Below are 16632 nucleotides of genomic sequence, written 5' to 3'. Positions count from 1 at the left end.
TAAGAGATTGCTTAAAAGATGATAAAAGTAGAATATCGTGTATTAACCATTTGATATAATTAATACAGTGGTATAAAAAAAGTTTGAAGCCGTCCATTTATTGCCTAGATAACCGCCTTCCTGATTGTATTATTCTGCAGAGCAGAAAACCTCCAAATTGTGTATCTAGGCCTTGATACATAGTATACCATCTATCTACACTAGTAATTAGTGTCTTGCTCCTATCTAGGAGCTGGATGCAAAAAGTTTGAAACCGTCCGCTTGACCGCCTAAATGCCACCTACATACCGCCTTTTCATTCTCACCAAATCCAGTGTTTAGACCTATATAATGTGTATTTACATATTAAAGTACCACTGTAAGTACCAGGTACACATGTCTTAAGGCGGTGAGAGCTCGGCATTGGCAGAGAAAAGTTGGCAAGAAGTTTCTGCCCAAGACAACCTTGTACTATACTCTGTATTTAGTATCCTTGTCTTACCTACCCCCACTTTAATGGATACAACAGAGATACACGATCCATATTACACAGGGTAAAGCTACGACTCCATACGGAAACCCAATTCGGGCCATTTACGCGACTCTATACGCGTTTCAAGCTTATCCGTATAGGGTGTATGACCTACTTTCGCATTCAATGAGTTTTTATTCGAATTGATCGGAAGGCCGCTAGATCTTGTGTGATGGCTTTTAAGTCCTTGTTACTTCTAGTATGAATAATTACTGTTTATATGTATGATCCGGTCGCATTTTACCGATGTCATCGTTAAAGCGCCCGCAGAGACCCTTGGGGCCGGGAGAATGGGATGAAGGGGAGTACAACAGGTCAAGGTCATCATCCAGCGCGTGTCATTTGGTGTGTATTCTTCGTGTTTCGTTCTATAAACTAACTAACACTCACGGGAAGCGCAAACGTATTCGCACGTCCAAATCTCCATCGTACGAAGGCACCGATGTGAGCGACAGTGAGAGTGGAGAAAGAATTCATCGTTCTATCACCCAGGCTTTGGAATATGACGAGGACGAGCTTGAATTACGTGCAACGCAACTGATCCAGGAGAAGTATTCTTTCGCTAGTGATGAACCTAACGTTCCTGCTGAACATGGCATTCTTGAACGTGTTGAATGCTACAACTTTATGTGTCATGACCACTTCTTTGTCGAACTGGGGCCATTGATTAATTTTATTGTCGGAAAAAATGGCAGCGGCAAGAGCGCAGTGCTAACAGCTATAACTCTTTGTCTGGGTGGCAAAGCATCTGCTACGAATCGCGGTCAGAGTCTTAAGAGTTTCATCAAAGAAGGCAAAGAGTACGTGCGTTTATGCTATACAGGTCACATGGTTACTAATTGATATTCTGTAGGAGTGCAACTATTGTTGTGCGCATTAAAAATCAGGGAGACGGTGCCTATATGCCGGATGATTATGGAAAATCCATTGTTATTGAACGTCATTTCACAAAAACTGGAACGAGTGGCTTCAAAATCAAGGCAGAGAATGGACGTCTAGTTTCTACCAAAAAAACCGAACTGGATGCTATCATTGACTTTTTCACATTACAATTTGACAACCCGATGAATGTTCTCTCACAAGACATGGCCCGCCAATTTTTGAGCAGCTCAAGTCCTGCTGAGAAATACAAGTTCTTTGTGAAGGGTGTTCAGTTGGAGCAACTTGATCAGGACTACCGACTAATCGAAGAATCTGCTGATCAGATTGAGGAGAAGCTCAGGGGACGAGAGCAAGATATTATGACCCTAAAAAGCCGCAAAGTTGCAGCAAACCAGAAACTGGACATGTCTGATCAACACGAATCCCTAAGGAACAGGGTCAGAAATGTCCGGAGCCAAATGGCTTGGGCTCAGGTTGAGGAACAGGAAAGAGTAAGCATAGACATTAATTGTTTGCATGCCGTTGTTTCTGATGAACTGTAGATGAGGAGCTCCTTAGAGATTGAACTAGCTAAAGCCAATGAGAAGATTGCAACCGCTGAAGCTGAGCTGGCCAGCTTCGACGCTGCTATACAAGAAGCTGAGGAGGAAACCGAAGCCGTTGCCGAATACGTTAGACAAGCTACTGCTAGGCTCGAGCAAGCACAAATTGAGAAGATGGATATTAAAGCTAGGTGGGACGAACAAATGACTGAACGTCATGATTTGCAGGTAATGTTCCACCACAGAACTCCCGGGCTTTTTACTGATGGTCATTGCAGGCACAGCAACGTCAGATACGAGATTATCTAAAAGCAGCAGAAGCTAGGATAAACGAAACGCAACAAAATATTGAAGAAGAAAATCAACGTTTGGCTGACTTAAGCGGAGGCAGTTATACTAGGAAACAGGAACAACTCGAGCAAGCGAAAGCAGAGGCTGCACATGCCAGCACACAGTACGAGGAACACCAACGCAATACAGATCGCCTATACCGAGAGTTGGAAGTAGCTGGAAAAGAAGTGGATTCATTAGTGGCGCCACTTAGCAGAACGAAGGCCGACGTTGAGCAAGCTGAGAAACTTTTACGAAGTCTGAGCAAAGAAGGCGGATCCAAAACCTCGGGATTCCACGACAAAATGCCGGCTCTCCTGAGAGCCGTTCAACAAGAACAGGGCTTCACCGAGAAGCCTGTCGGTCCCATCGGTCATCATGTGACCTTACTGAAACCAGAATGGTCATCTATTTTGGAGAACTCGTTTGGCATGACGTTGAACAGCTTCATCGTAACATCCAAAAGAGACATGGAGATTCTTTCTCGTATTATGCGCAATGTCAACTGGTATGTTCCCACTGACCTGGTTTACGAACCATGCCTTTTTAACAATGCTGGAAGCATATGCCCAATCTTTATAGGAAACGATGGGTACATTGATACATCAGAACACGAGCCTGATCTTAAATTCGATACGGCTCTACGGGTGCTTCAGGTAGGTGCCTTTGATTCGAAGAGCCAGTTACATTAAGTTGATATACTCGAACGTGCAGATTGACAACGAACTCGTCCGTCGACAGTTGATCATTAACCATGGTATTGAGCAAATGCTTCTAATCGAAAAGCTAGAAGAAGCATCTTCAGTACTCTTTGATGGGCAGAAACCTAGGAATGTGAAGCGGTGTTACTGCATTGACCAAACGGACAGGCGCCGGGGCATCCATCTATCTTACAATCGTGTGGGAGAGCCAAGTCAGGCGCCAGTTCCTGTATACAGTGGCAGCCCACGAATGAAATCGGATCTAGCTTCACAAATCAGGTGATCCTTAAATGTGTCCAGTACCTCGCTTACCCACTGACGTTTATGCCCGCAGGGTTCAACGTGATGTAGTGGCAGACCTCAGGCGTAAGCTCTGTGATCAGGAAGAGCAATTTCGATCTGCTCGGTCTCGCTTGGAGGGCTGCAAACAAGCTCTTATGAGACATGAAAAGAGTACAAATGAGTTGCGAATCGCATTGCAGAGGAAGGAAGACCATGTGGAAGAACTCACAGATGTACTCGACAAAGAACCTGTGGAAGACGACCATCTTGATGTGCTGCGAGCCACGCTCCAGGAGGTTAAGGAAGAGAAACACATCAACGAAGGGTCTTTGGAAGACAGTATGGAGGCCATGGAAGCCATGATGAAAGGGCTTAAAGCCATTAAACAACAACTCGCTTCTAAGGATGCCGATATAGCTGCGTCAACGGAAGAGCTCCGTGTAACTCGAAGTGAGGAACTCATGGGGCAAGAAAAACGCCGAAAGATCATTAATGATAAAAACATTGCGGTTGAACGAATCGATGATAGCAGACGAGAAAAAGAAAGGATAAATGAGAAAAGAGAAGAGGTTTCTGCTCGTGTTATCGACTTCAGCGAGAAAGCCAGTCTAGTCTCACCGCGGGTTCCAATTCCTGAAGGTGAGACTGCTGCTAGTTTGGACAAAAAACTGGACAGACTTAATAGGGATATTCAACGCTATAACCAACAGTCAGATACTTCAAACACACGTTACCACGATACTTGAACTAACTAACCACTAGATTGGGCGCATCTCGCGATGAGATCGCCGCTGAAGCCGCCAGAGCATCCACAGCCTATGATCGGGCCCTTAAGCAGGTGGAGGAATTTAGGTTACTTGCGGATGTACATTTTCACCTTCCCCCTCGTCTCTTTTATGCTTTTGCCCTTGTACAGAGGACTTAAGTTTGTTGACTGTATCTGCAGATCCTCATTGAAACACTCAAACACCGCAAGAAACGTTGGGTAATTTTCAGATCTCACATTTCATCTCGGGCCAAGGCACAATTCACGTACTTATTAAGTGAGAGAAGTTTTCGTGGTCGACTCCTAACGGACCATGAGAGCAAGCTGTTGGATTTACAAGTACGTTACATGATGCTGTTATCTTCTGACAGAATCTAACAAGACTTGCTAGGTCGAACCTGATATAACAAAGGACAGCACTGGACGGGGTGCAAAGACACTTTCCGGTGGTGAAAAGTCTTTTTCTCAAGTTTGTCTTCTATTGGCACTTTGGGAGGCTATGGGATCTCCTGTCCGCTGCTTGGATGAATTGTAAGTTAGTGATCATCAGGGGCATTAACTATCACTAACTTTAACCCAATAGTGACGTGTATATGGATCACATCAATAGGAAGATGGCAATTGATATGCTTGTATATCTCTCCCTTCTCTTCTTTTTTAGCTCCTGTTCCATTGTGTTTGCTAACAGAACAATCAATAGATGCTGGCCGCTAGGCGGTCAGTAGGTGTGCAATTTATACTAATCACACCTGGCTCAAGGGCGGAGATTAGTTTAGCTCCTGATGTCCGTGTGAAGGAGTGAGTATAAGTGTCCAGACCAGATATAGTTATCAGCATTGCAACTAACAAGTGTCTTCCTTGTAGATTGGCAGAACCTGAACGAGGGCAGACCAGATTAGCATTTCGCCAGTAATCAGAATAGGTACAGTCTGTTTTGTACAGAACATTCAATGAATTGACAAAAAAATTTCATATGGGCTGGTGTCTACGAATAATGTCTCATTATTTGGACAAGAAGAATTACCTCAAAGCGGCCGTCAACAAGAAGAAGAAGAACGTATAAAATATAATAAGCATGCCGCTAGATTATTGAGAAAGATGGATTAGCATAAAATACACTATATATTCGAGTGTCTAGCTCATTCGTTTTATTGATCCAACTGGTGCAGATCAACTGAAGGAGGACTACTAAAACAAGCGCCTTGGGCTGGAGATGTCGTGGATGACGCTTCATCTCAAAAGCGTGTGATATGCGCCCGGCAAGCTGGCAGGACCTGGGCAAGGAACTAAAGGAGAGCTTCGTGAGCGGCTATAGCTCTCCTGATAGCCTAGCATCGCCAAATAACAGAGTTGATCAGCAATTGAGAAAATCACATAAATCCATGCGCTTCCCTGTTTGTTCATGAATTAATCTACTTCAGAAGCTGATTTTGGATGTCTCTATGGTATTCGATGGTTAAAAGTTGGGTCAGGTTGAAAACAGTTGCGCTATGACGGAAGATGCAGCAGTTGCCTAGCGGTCCTGCCAGGCAAGGTACTTCATCATCTACTAGTAGCACGATTGACAGCGCATTAAAATGCGATACAATAGGTCTACGAAGACTGGTAGGAGCATGTTGCCGGAATACGAGAGTTGTTATAGATTTAGTAGCTGACTACTATATATTAATACTGTTACATGTCACAACAGACATGGCCCTTATGCTATAAGTCACGCACCCATTTCTTCAGCTTCAGCTATATTGCTATCCTCATGTCAACCGCGATATAGCACAATAGCCTCAGGGCTGCCACTTTATACCGGTTGACCCTGTCACGTGGGGTATGATGTACCTAAAAGCGGCGTTGTTTCTAGTTGTAACTCGATGGTACTGGTAACAGTGGAGAAAAACACTGAGCTCATTGGAGTTTGATCTTCTTGCGGCTAGCCGGTACTACTAGTACTCCAGGGCTAGAGGTCAGTAAAGGCGGCGAGGCTACACAGTACTGCCCACTCACCACAGAAGTTTTCACTCATAATCTTTTACCTTTATCGTACTTCGCACTACAGGGTTGCTCATCTTTTTTATCCGTGAAATACCACAGACACGACTCTCACAACATTCAATATATTGTTTGAGATCTTGGGGGGCTTGGTGCTATCTCACCTGTCTTCATTGGTGCCTCTAATTTACACTAACCAGTGTCTCTCCCTTTACAGCTGAAACTACCACAGCCAACTTTACCTTGGCACTTACAAGCAATCATCCAACCCACACGCAAAGACACCCGATATTGTCTGTTCGCCGTGCTCTTTTCCCATATACTACCTCACCACCCGAGAGAATCACCCGTTTTCCCAGTCTGCCAAAGACCAAGTCCACCTTCTATACCTTCGGCCCCCTCTTACATTCATTGGAACCGGCCACAACGGTTCAGGACAGCAGAAGCCATCATTTGTCTTCTTTAGCCCTTTCGACTTCATTGTGTATTTCGTGAGGTCCATTTTTACGAACGCGTTCAACTCCTAAGACTTCGTTCTCCATTATCCTCTATCTGAGCAAGCGATTATCACCATGGCCGAAGCTCTTGCCTCACAACTTAACAACACAACACTAGGGTATGTGGGCTTATACGTATTCTGCTAGGCTTAGCCAAAAGTTACTCAGTAGTGTCGTTATAGGGAAGCAAACTCAGACACAAGGTGGAAGGACCAACTAAAAGCCCCTGCAAAAGATGCACGGCCACAAACCGAGGTTTGCCACGTCTAATGTCTACGCTTACTTCTTCATAGTCTAACTCCAATCTAGGACGTGACGGCCACTAAAGGCCTTGAGTTTGAAGATTTTTATATCAAACGCGAACTTATGATGGGCATCTTCGAAGCTGGTTTCGAAAAACCCTCTCCTATCCAAGAAGAAACAATACCAGTTGCTCTTACTGGTAGGGATATTTTGGCCCGAGCAAAGAATGGCACCGGAAAGACAGCGGCCTTCGTCATCCCCACATTAGAACGCATAAATCCTAAAAGCACCAAAACGCAAGCACTGATCCTTGTTCCAACCAGAGAGCTTGCGCTCCAAACATCTCATGTTTGTAAAACTCTCGGGAAACATCTGGGGATCAACGTAATGGTCACCACCGGAGGAACTGGATTGATGGATGACATTATCAGGTTGAACGACGCCGTTCATATCCTTGTCGGAACTCCAGGTCGTGTTCTAGATCTGGCTAGCAAGGGCGTTGCTGACCTTTCTGAATGTCCTACATTCGTCATGGATGAAGCCGACAAATTACTGTCTCCTGAATTCACTCCTGTAATTGAACAGCTATTGTCATTTCATCCTAAAGACCGTCAGGTCATGCTTTTCAGTGCGACTTTTCCATTGATCGTGAAGTCGTTCAAGGTACGTCTCATCTGATTCCTTTTCATTACTCTTGGACTGACGCCCTTGTTAGGATAAACACATGCGCAACCCTTACGAGATCAACCTTATGGATGAGCTCACCCTCCGAGGAATCACTCAGTATTATGCTTTTGTGGAAGAAAAGCAGAAAGTCCATTGCCTTAATACTCTTTTTTCCAAACTTCAAATTAATCAATCAATCATCTTCTGCAATTCGACAAATCGCGTTGAACTTCTCGCAAAGAAGATCACAGAATTAGGCTATTCGTGCTTCTACTCACATGCAAGGATGCTTCAACAACATCGGAATCGAGTCTTCCATGATTTCCGGAATGGCGTATGCCGCAACCTTGTTTGCTCTGATTTGCTAACTCGAGGTATTGATATTCAAGCGGTGAACGTCGTGATCAACTTTGATTTTCCCAAGAACGCTGAAACCTACCTCCACCGAATAGGCCGATCTGGTCGTTTTGGTCATCTGGGTCTAGCAATCAATCTTATCAACTGGGATGATCGTTTTAATCTATATAAGATTGAGCAGGAGTTGGGAACTGAAATACAGCCTATCCCTCAAAATATCGACAAGAAGTTATACGTATATGAATCGCCGGAAACCATTCCCCGCCCAATTGCGAATGCGTCACAAGCACAGCTCGCAACGAGTGGGAACCAAAACCAGAACTTTGGAGAACGCCGCCACAACAATCACTCGAATGGAGGACATTATCAGTTCGGTCGGGGTCGAGGTTCATATCGTGGAGGTCGAGGCCAAGGTCAGCGCCGCAACATACAGAATGATATGCATAAATTTGGTACTTCCCAAAATCAACAGCAGAGTGGCAAGAGCCAACCTGCACAGGTGTCGCCAAATTGACATCAGTTTGGTAAGAACATTGTTATCTTTCTATCTTTGTTTCTTCCTTCTCCTCTCCTTTTTGCCTTGCTCGTTACTATAAATTCTCTCAATCTTAAACGACCTTGACCAAGTTACCTGACAAACCGCAATCAATGTCTTCTACTTTTTCTCTTTCTTATTATCAATGCAAACTTGACAGTGTGTGTTATGAATTCCCTTGTTTGTTTTCGACAATGGTGATTTGATAACGGTGATCACATCTGTATCATATTTTTCTGCTACATTTTTTGTTCCAGTGTCCCCAAGGTTCTATCTTCGCCTTCCCCATCCTCAGCTCTTTTGTCATCGTCGTTCCCCCCTTCAAGAGTGAGAAAGGCGGTTAGTTTTATGTACATATTGATGCTGCATTCTTTGGTTTTTGAGCAAAAACGGCGGCGTTTATAGGTTATCACCCAGCAGTTTGTCATGTTTCGGCGTTTGTGGATGGCTCTCGGATAACTCATCGCCCCAAGTACCTCGTCTCATTGACTGGGCTCTTTTCCCCTATTCTTCTGCCACCTCTTTCCCTTTTTAACTATACCCTCGTCGGCGCTTATCATGCAGCTTTGGATGGTCTAAGCTATTGTCCGGCATCATAGGCCGGCGCAGTGTATTGGGGCAGTCCACATCGGTGTTTGGGTTCTTTAATTTTTCGCTCTCTTTATTTCCCAAGTTTCTGCACGGTCATTGGGTGTTCTGTGTTTCATTCGGCGTTGTGGCTATGAAGCCTTTTTTTTACTTGTTTGTCAACACATTGAGAGATTGGCTTTGTTTGCGGGTGGTGTTCAAACCCGCTCTATGGCTCATGTCCCTTTTGACCCTGACAAAAGATAGTGCGTCTTACTATCCGTCAGATAAGGACAACTTTAAGTTTGTGCAGTCCCAATCTGTGGCCGTACCCAGGAGAGGATTATCCGGATCTATGTTACGGGGAACGAGATGATGACGATAGCAGATTCTGAAAATATTGAGAGAAACCTGTGAGGCGGGGGAAATATCTATGAAAGCTTTCAACGAAATGAAGGACCAAAAAACAAAGAAAGAAAGAAAGCAAAAAGGGGAAAAGGGGGGGAAAGGGGGGAAAATAAAGAGGAAAAAAAAAAAAATTGAAAACCAAATAAAGCCAGCAAAGAGGAGGGTTACCGTCAGATGTTTGTTTCACGCCTGTGGCCAACGGTCAAACTTACTCAGGTAGCATCTACGAAATGACAATTTTTGCCCTCCGAGATATAGAAGCTTCCAGATTCCACACAACATGGGGTAGTAATACTAGTACTAGTACTGTACAGTTAGATAGAGCCTTGGTACAAACTTGGTGGTTTGCTCTGGTGGGCGCAGGTGGGGAGCATTTTATTCTGATATTGCGTGTCCTGTCCTCCCCGGCGCCCGTATTCTAAATTGTGTTTGTTCTATATTAGTCTTAAGCCACTTTGCCTAAGTTGGTTCACACCCATTACTGCAGTGGTGGTCGAGCTCTTGGTAATCCTTTTTCCAAAACGAAAAAATATAAAAAAAATAAAATAACGACAAAATGAGTGCTACAGAGAAGGATCACAACCGAAAGGTACATTGTCCTTCACCGTCCATAGTACCTAATACTAATACGCATACTCAGCCCAGCAGTTTGCGGTCTATCATTGCGGGCTCAACTGCAGGTGCCATTGAAATCGGTAATGCTCGTCCACATCGAGGCATATATACTCTTATAGCCAAAGACTTTTGCTAATTATACTAGCAATCACTTATCCGGCTGAATGTACGGTACATGCCCTTAACTACTCTAAGTCAGCTTACTCAACGTGTCCAGTTGCAAAAACTCGGTCGCAACTCAATCGCAAACTACCGGACGGAAAAAAGCTGCCATGGCCCCCGTTTGGAAAGCAGTGGTACGCCGGCTGCACAACTTTGATTATAGGAAATTCGCTCAAGGCAGGCATCCGTGAGTCCCACCCCGTGCTCGGGTGTTTGATGTACTTACGTTAGAATCTGTATGCAGGGTTCGTCGCTTTCGACAGATTCAAGTCACTTCTGCAGGATGAGAATGGCAAGATCTCGGGTCCAAGAACGGTAATTGCTGGCTTTGGAGCTGGCTTCACTGAATCTCTTTTAGCAGTGACACCATTCGAGAGCATTAAAACGCAATTGTCCGTTGCCTTAAAGCCCCAGCCCTTGCTACATACCCTTGACCACTTCATGCAACGATGCATGGTGAAGCTGATATATAAAAACCCGCAGGATTGACGATCGCAAATCTGCAAACCCTCGTATGCGGGGGTTCTTGCACGGTAGTAAACTGATATTCCAGGAGCGAGGTATTCGAGGTTTTTTCCAGGGGTTCGTTCCTACAACTGCCAGACAAGCCGCCAACTCCGCGACCAGATTCTCAAGTTATACTATGTTAAAGCAACTAGCTGAAAGCTATGTTGCACCCGGAGAGAAGCTGGGAACGGCAAGCACCTTCGCTATCGGCGGTATGGCAGGCTTTATAACAGTGTGAGTTAATGCAACACTTGAAAAGCTGCTGCTTCTCCATGGCTATGAGACATAGCGACGACTAATACACCATTTTTGCACAGATATGTCACACAACCTCTTGATACTGTCAAAACCAGGTTTGCTAATGGCCACATTATGTGTGATTTTTTTTACGGTACTAATACGATAGCAGAATGCAATCGCTGGAAGCTTCTAAGAACTATAAGAATAGTTTTGTCTGTGCAGCAAGGATATTCAAAGATGAGGGGTTACTTACATTCTGGTCCGGGGCAGTTCCGCGACTTGCCAGATTGATCTTAAGCGGGGGCATAGTGTTCACAATGTTTGTTTACACTAAGTTCAACCATCGTTTTTAGGCTTGATAACTAACCGCGTTCAAATTAACAGGTATGAGAAGACGATGGACGCTCTCGATTCTCTAGACCCGAAGAGACAATATATCTGATGCTGAGGAAGCAATGAACGCAGGGCAGCAATTGGTCTCTTGAACGCTATATTGCAGCATCACAGCTAATATGCTTCGGTTGTATCTTAATACATAGCACTGACAAAAAACCGCATTTTATATATCTACAGCACTCGACTGAGGAATAGTACTAGTACAGAAAAGTCAGCGCCTTGTTAACACTTTGACTCGTTTTTATGGGCGTGAAGCTTCCTTGTCTTTTGCTAGCTCGTCAGCAACCAGCGCTGCCACTTCTTGGTCAACGAGCCAGGACCGTACACTCTCCATGACAGTTTCGAGGCCTTCACCACCATCCAAAACATCATTCAAATTATGTATGGTGATGCCACTTCGATGGTCTGTGCAACGACTCTGGCCATAATTGTACGTGCGAATTTTGTCCCCGCGGCCCATACGAGCAACACCCCCCAACACCCCTCTTCTGAGTTCCACGAGTTCCTGCTCGCGAGCTTCTTGCCTCGCCTCGGCTAATCTGGCGCGTAAGATCTGCCAGGCTTTTTTGCGGTTTGCGTGTTGAGATCGAGAATCCTGCATGGAGACAACGATACCTGTGGGCATGTGAGTCAAACGAATAGCTGACTCTGTCTTGTTCACGTGTTGTCCCCCTGCACCACCAGCTCGCATCTTCTCGCTACGAACCTCCTGGGGATCAACGTAGTAGTCACTGCTCGGATCATCAAAGTTGAGCGCGTTATCCATGCTACCTCCTGTCTCTGGGAAGCTAGGCAGAACCATCACGCTCACAGCACTAGTGTGCGTACGTCCCTTAGTCTCTGTTGCTGGAACTCTCTGCACACGGTGTACCCCCGACTCGGTTCTGAGTATCTCATAAGCCCCATCTGCCTCAACTTCCATTATTGCTTCACTTAGCCGATCCTCCGCAGGGCCATCTCCAACGTCCAGCTTAACAATATTGGACCGAAAACCACGACGAGAGCAGAATGCAGTATACATCCTCAGGAGTTCGAAGGCGAAAAGTCCCGCCTCATCTCCACCTGCGCCAGGCCGTATCTCGAGAAGGCAAGGAAGCGCTGCAAAAGGGTGGCGGGGGACAAGGGTCTGTTTCAAGTTTTCCGATATAGTCGGCAAAGCAGCCTTGACGGTTTCCAAATCTTCAATGGCCAAAGATCTGAGCTCAAGATCTGTGTCCGGGTCAACAAGCAGGGCATTGAGCTCTGATATAGACTAGGAAAGAGATGAAAGCCGCTCCATTAGCAAGTTATCCCATCTAAAGTGAAAAAGCTTAAGAGGTATGGACATACTTCATTGGTCCTGTCCCATTCTTCCAAGACATTTGCAATCGGTGCTAGCTCGCCTACCCGCTTTGCTATTCTTCCATCAAAGGAATCCGCTAAATGAGCAGAAAGTTTAGAATGCTCGGCTGCCAAAGAGCGAGCGCGGGAGAGCAGCGATGAAGAAAGGTCAGGGCCTAACTGACTTGTCAGTCATTCGGCAACCCCACAGAGTATCAAACATGCATTGAGAGATAATAAACATTGTCTCTCAACTACCCGTACTTGTATTCAGTCCCCGCCATTGGAGAGACGGCCACGGCCTTTTAATAGCAGCTCTAGTCCCAAACCGCGTCAGGCATCGAGAGCATATCCAAAGGACATTAAGCATGCTTTGTTCTCAAAACAGGAGAATACGTCAGTCTCACAATAGTCCATGAGCTTCACATTCACTTAGCCAAGAACGATTCAATGGGCGTGCACATGCAGTATCTACTTATACTAGTCACGCTCCCCTTCAATCAGATACCAAATCACATGACTTGAACACATACGTACATACTGCAACAAAAAAAAAAAAAAAAAACTTGACAAATCGATGAAAGAAAGGGCTCCAGTTCTTGAGGTGGGTCTGAGGTCAAGGTAGGATGTTGTTGCATTGAACTAAAAATTACGGGAGTACTCGTCAGGGAATATGCTAGATCATGGAGGCGGGTGTGCTGACTAATTTTGATACACCGCCTGAAAACTGCGTCCCCAATACTCAACATTTCACCACTTGTAATTTACCATATGTAATTGAGTTGTAAAGGCCAGACTGGAGTCTTGGCATACATTTCTCCCTCAGGCTGCTGTTATTAACTTCACTTATCGCCATAGATTTGATCATGTAAATACGTCTTCTGCCTTTTCAAGGGCATTCATTCTGCTCCTGCAATCGCAGTTTTTGGACTTCTTCTAACCTTTTTTTGAATACTCGCTTATTTTCAGATAGTTGACCAGGCCCGTGAGATCAACTAACCCGTCCGAACCAGATTGCCTTTTGCGTCAGTATAAGCATGATGCTCCTTTCCTTGGAGTCTCTTACGATCTTCCTGGCTGTTTCATCAGCCAGTTATGGTCTTCAACCTTCACAAATTCCTTCAGACACCCCTCTGTCGTCGTTGATCACATCGGCGAAGACACATCTCGCTGGTGGTTCTCCCCGCAATGCTTTACTCTATTTCGACGCGGCTGTGTCGAAGGATCCTACGAATTACATCACTGTCTTCCAGCGGGGTGCGGCTTATTTGTCACTGGGTAAAAGTTCTCAGGCATTAGATGATTTCGACCGAGTTCTGCAGTTAAAACCAGATTTTGAGAGTGCCCTCCTGCAACGAGCTCGCCTTCGAGCTAGCACTGCTGACTGGGAAGGCGCGCTGAAGGATCTGGAAAAGGCCGGCAAGAAGTCATCTTTGGAATACAATGAGGTTCAAGGGGCACGGGATGCTGCAGCTCTTGCGCAGAATGCTGAGCAACACGGCGCTTGGGAGGCCTGCGTAAATCAAGCGAATGTGGCCATACTTAAGGCGAGCGCCTCCCTAAGTCTACGACAAACTCGCGCACACTGCCGCTTCGAAAAAGGTGATGTAGAAGAAGGAATAAGTGACCTTGCCCATGTCCTACATATCGCCCCAAGTCTGGTGGACCCGCACTTACAAATGTCCTCCATGCTGTTCTATGCTTTGGGAGACCAAGAACGGGGCATTTCACAAATTCGGAGGTGTCTTCATTTTGACCCCGACTCAAAACCGTGCAACACCCTTTATCGGAAAGAGAAGAAACTCCTCAAACAGCTGCGGAAACTACAGGATACAATGTCTTCGCGGAAATTTAGCAATGCCATCAACTTGCTTGTAGGTGTTGGTGATGAAAGCGGACTTCTTGACGATGTGAAAGGCGAGGTGAGGGAAGCGATGGAAGCAGGCCATATCCACCCCGCGGCCCCCAACAATCTCTATGGTTTACTGGTTGAGCGCACCTGCGAAGCTTACCGCGAGGTTTGTGCCCTTAGGAAGGCGTCCAGTTGACATGACCCCAATTGGCTAATGCATTTATTTCTCAGGCGCATATGCCCAAGCGAGCTTCTCCGTACTGCTCCGAAACCCTTGACATGAACCCTTATTCTCTGCCAGCACTACTCTTTCAGAGTCAAGCGGCTCTTGATGAAGAGCGTTTCCATGACGCTATAAACATGTTAAATACAGCAAAAGAGCATCACCCTGGGTCCAGGGATGTGCAATCACTTTTACAGAAGGCACATGTCTTATTGAAGCGCTCAAAGCAGAGGGACTATTACAAAGTTTTGGGTGTCAGCCGAGATGCTGATGACCGGACAATCAAAAGAGCCTACCGTCAACTTACTAAACAGCATCACCCCGATAAAGCTAAGTCCCAGGGTGTGACGAAAGAGGAAGCTGAGAAGAAGATGGCTGCTATTAATGAAGCTTATGAAATCCTTTCTGACTCCGAACTCAAGGCGCGTTACGACAGTGGTGATGACCCCAATGACCTGGAATCTCACAGGGGCAACCCGTTTCAAGGAAGCCCATTCGGGCCAGGAGGCGGTCAACAGTTTTTCTTCCAGCAAGGCGGACCACAGTTTAAATTCTCAGGTCAAGGATTCAACTTTCCAGGGGGTTTCCCTTTTCGCTGATGTTGACAGCTAGTCTGTATACTCAAGATAAAAATTTTGTATACTTTTATTCACTAAACTCAAGACTTCAAAGGAATCATATCATAACTATTGCTATAATCTCGGCGAAATTGACCTCGACTTTTGTGAAACTATCCATGTAAAATTCAATGCCGGCAGTCTTCCACATAGTTCACTCAGGGTCTCTTAATGTCGAATGCTAAAACCACATTATGTCCAACGGTTTGCTTACTTCTTTGGCGGGTCGGTCAGCGGAACATAGCTAACCTGGAACACCTTTTCCTTGTGGATTGACCCGTCCTCCCTCTTGTCCACTACCCAAATATATTGGCCGCCGCCAAAAAGAGCACTTTCGTCACACTCAGTATCAACGGGAATAAACATTCGGCCCGGGGCATGGAGTTGCGCGATTAGTACAGAATGAAGCTTTTCCGCCGCTGCACCAACGTGGATAGCATCATACGGTGCTCCCTCTTGCCATCCCAAACGGCCGTCAGCAGTAATAAACTTCACCCTTCCTGTATCTAACAATTTGCGCCCTTGATCCGACTTGTGCATATTTTTATCAGCCAAGTCAACAAGTTCTGGTATATGATCAATTCCAATAACATGGCCATTTGAGTCATCAGGTATGGAGGGATCTGTAACAAGATTTGCGAGGACATGGGTCAGATAGCCAGAACCCGAGCCAATATCGAGTACCCGCGAACCTGGCCTGAGGAAATCGATGAGGTACTCGCATGCATGACCGTGCATGTGAGGAGCGGAGATTGTCGCACCATACCCAATAGGTTGTGGGGAGTCCGAGTAAGGCCTGGAAGGTGCATAATGGGCTCGATCAACCTTGCACCTTAATGTCAGAGACACGTCTTGGGTAGGGAAGTGCACGTGCAGCCAATGCTCTCTCACCCACACCTCTATCTTTACCCCACTGTTACATTCCCGGCCCTACTGTAAGATCCACAGCCCCGCCATTTTGCGCAGGGCCAGGGTAAGGAGATGGCACAGCACATGAGATGTTAAAAACTTGAGGGAGCCACTCACCCCCAACATAGCCTTTTTTACTCTTTCATTCTTCACTAACCCCGCCTTAAAGAGATTATCAACCAGTTCCGCATTGGTTGAGCCAGAGCAATACCACGCCATAGAGATGCACTTCGTGGTGGCCTTGCGCAGTACTGGGTGTGCATTTAGATAACTCTGGATCATGCGAGGGAGCTATGCTCTACCTAACGTAAGAGGAAGGCGATCCAGGGAAACTTAGTATTTAGATAAAATAAAGCGACGATGATCGCAAGAAGACCCTGAGGCTTGCAAATAGGCTATACCGTCGTGTTATGCTGCTTAACTCCCGGTTTATTCTTCAAGATCCGTACTGGGCTCCTCAAAATATCAATTAGAAGAGGCTCGGACTCTTCACTTCGGCCTTAAAAAGGCGTTGTGGCTAC

At 45.7% G+C, this 16632-nt stretch overlaps 5 protein-coding genes across 5 annotated transcripts; 3 read left to right on the top strand and 2 right to left on the bottom strand.

The window, feature by feature from the left end:
• Positions 1-1138: 1138 nt before the first annotated feature.
• BDV27DRAFT_146509 (DNA repair protein SMC6) lies at positions 1139-8274 on the top strand (the record flags this gene model as incomplete). Its single annotated transcript, XM_032070588.1, has 15 exons — positions 1139-1311; positions 1365-1884; positions 1936-2163; positions 2214-2773; positions 2828-2921; positions 2980-3245; positions 3301-3957; positions 4011-4113; positions 4195-4269; positions 4406-4545; positions 4598-4646; positions 4715-4812; positions 6677-6749; positions 6804-7400; positions 7453-8274. The coding sequence occupies 15 exons, from the start codon at positions 1139-1141 to the stop codon at positions 8272-8274; spliced, it is 4455 nt and encodes a 1484-aa protein (XP_031926055.1).
• Positions 8275-9755: 1481 nt separating this feature from the next.
• BDV27DRAFT_12501 (putative mitochondrial tricarboxylate transporter (Ctp)) lies at positions 9756-11334 on the top strand. Its single transcript, XM_032066230.1, has 9 exons — positions 9756-9859; positions 9911-9965; positions 10031-10051; positions 10103-10234; positions 10292-10439; positions 10531-10788; positions 10872-10907; positions 10964-11113; positions 11179-11334. Exons 1-9 carry the CDS (start codon positions 9827-9829, stop codon positions 11234-11236), a joined length of 891 nt encoding a protein of 296 aa, XP_031926054.1. The 5' UTR covers positions 9756-9826; the 3' UTR covers positions 11237-11334.
• A 97-nt stretch (positions 11335-11431) lies between these two features.
• BDV27DRAFT_146506 (putative mitochondrial translation release factor (RF-1)) lies at positions 11432-13049 on the bottom strand (the record flags this gene model as incomplete). Its single annotated transcript, XM_032070587.1, has 3 exons — positions 11432-12442; positions 12520-12690; positions 13044-13049. The coding sequence occupies 3 exons, from the start codon at positions 13047-13049 to the stop codon at positions 11432-11434; spliced, it is 1188 nt and encodes a 395-aa protein (XP_031926053.1).
• Positions 13050-13403: 354 nt separating this feature from the next.
• On the top strand, positions 13404-15272 carry BDV27DRAFT_12636 (DnaJ and TPR domain protein). Its single transcript, XM_032066523.1, has 2 exons — positions 13404-14528; positions 14594-15272. Exons 1-2 carry the CDS (start codon positions 13548-13550, stop codon positions 15182-15184), a joined length of 1572 nt encoding a protein of 523 aa, XP_031926052.1. The 5' UTR covers positions 13404-13547; the 3' UTR covers positions 15185-15272.
• On the bottom strand, positions 15265-16574 carry BDV27DRAFT_130644 (protein-L-isoaspartate O-methyltransferase). The gene is made up of 2 exons (XM_032067461.1): positions 16229-16574; positions 15265-16027 (listed from the first exon to the last, which is right to left on the bottom strand). Exons 1-2 carry the CDS (start codon positions 16391-16393, stop codon positions 15413-15415), a joined length of 780 nt encoding a protein of 259 aa, XP_031926051.1. The 5' UTR covers positions 16394-16574; the 3' UTR covers positions 15265-15412.
• Between the last annotated feature and the right edge of the window lie 58 nt (positions 16575-16632).

The sequence above is a fragment of the Aspergillus caelatus genome, assembly GCF_009193585.1.
Source record: "Aspergillus caelatus strain CBS 763.97 unplaced genomic scaffold BDV27scaffold_126, whole genome shotgun sequence".
In the NCBI taxonomy this organism is placed as follows: domain Eukaryota; kingdom Fungi; phylum Ascomycota; class Eurotiomycetes; order Eurotiales; family Aspergillaceae; genus Aspergillus; species Aspergillus caelatus.
The sequence above is the reverse complement of the archived record's forward strand: the minus strand, read 5'-3'. Positions and strand labels throughout refer to the sequence as shown.

Coding starts and splice junctions, on each gene's coding strand:
- BDV27DRAFT_12501 (XM_032066230.1), top strand. CDS start 9,827: ATGAGTGCTACAGAGAAGGATCACAACCGAAAG. Junction 10,052..10,102: donor AATCACTTATCCGGCTGAAT/GTACGGTACATG, acceptor CAACGTGTCCAG/TTGCAAAAACTCGGTCGCAA. Junction 10,908..10,963: donor CTTGATACTGTCAAAACCAG/GTTTGCTAATGG, acceptor ATACGATAGCAG/AATGCAATCGCTGGAAGCTT.
- BDV27DRAFT_130644 (XM_032067461.1), bottom strand. CDS start 16,393: ATGATCCAGAGTTATCTAAATGCACACCCAGTACTGCGCAAGGCCACC. Junction 16,028..16,228: donor TAAAAAAGGCTATGTTGGGG/GTGAGTGGCTCC, acceptor TTAAGGTGCAAG/GTTGATCGAGCCCATTATGC.
- BDV27DRAFT_12636 (XM_032066523.1), top strand. CDS start 13,548: ATGATGCTCCTTTCCTTGGAGTCTCTTACGATCTTCCTGGCTGTTTCA. Junction 14,529..14,593: donor CCTGCGAAGCTTACCGCGAG/GTTTGTGCCCTT, acceptor TTTATTTCTCAG/GCGCATATGCCCAAGCGAGC.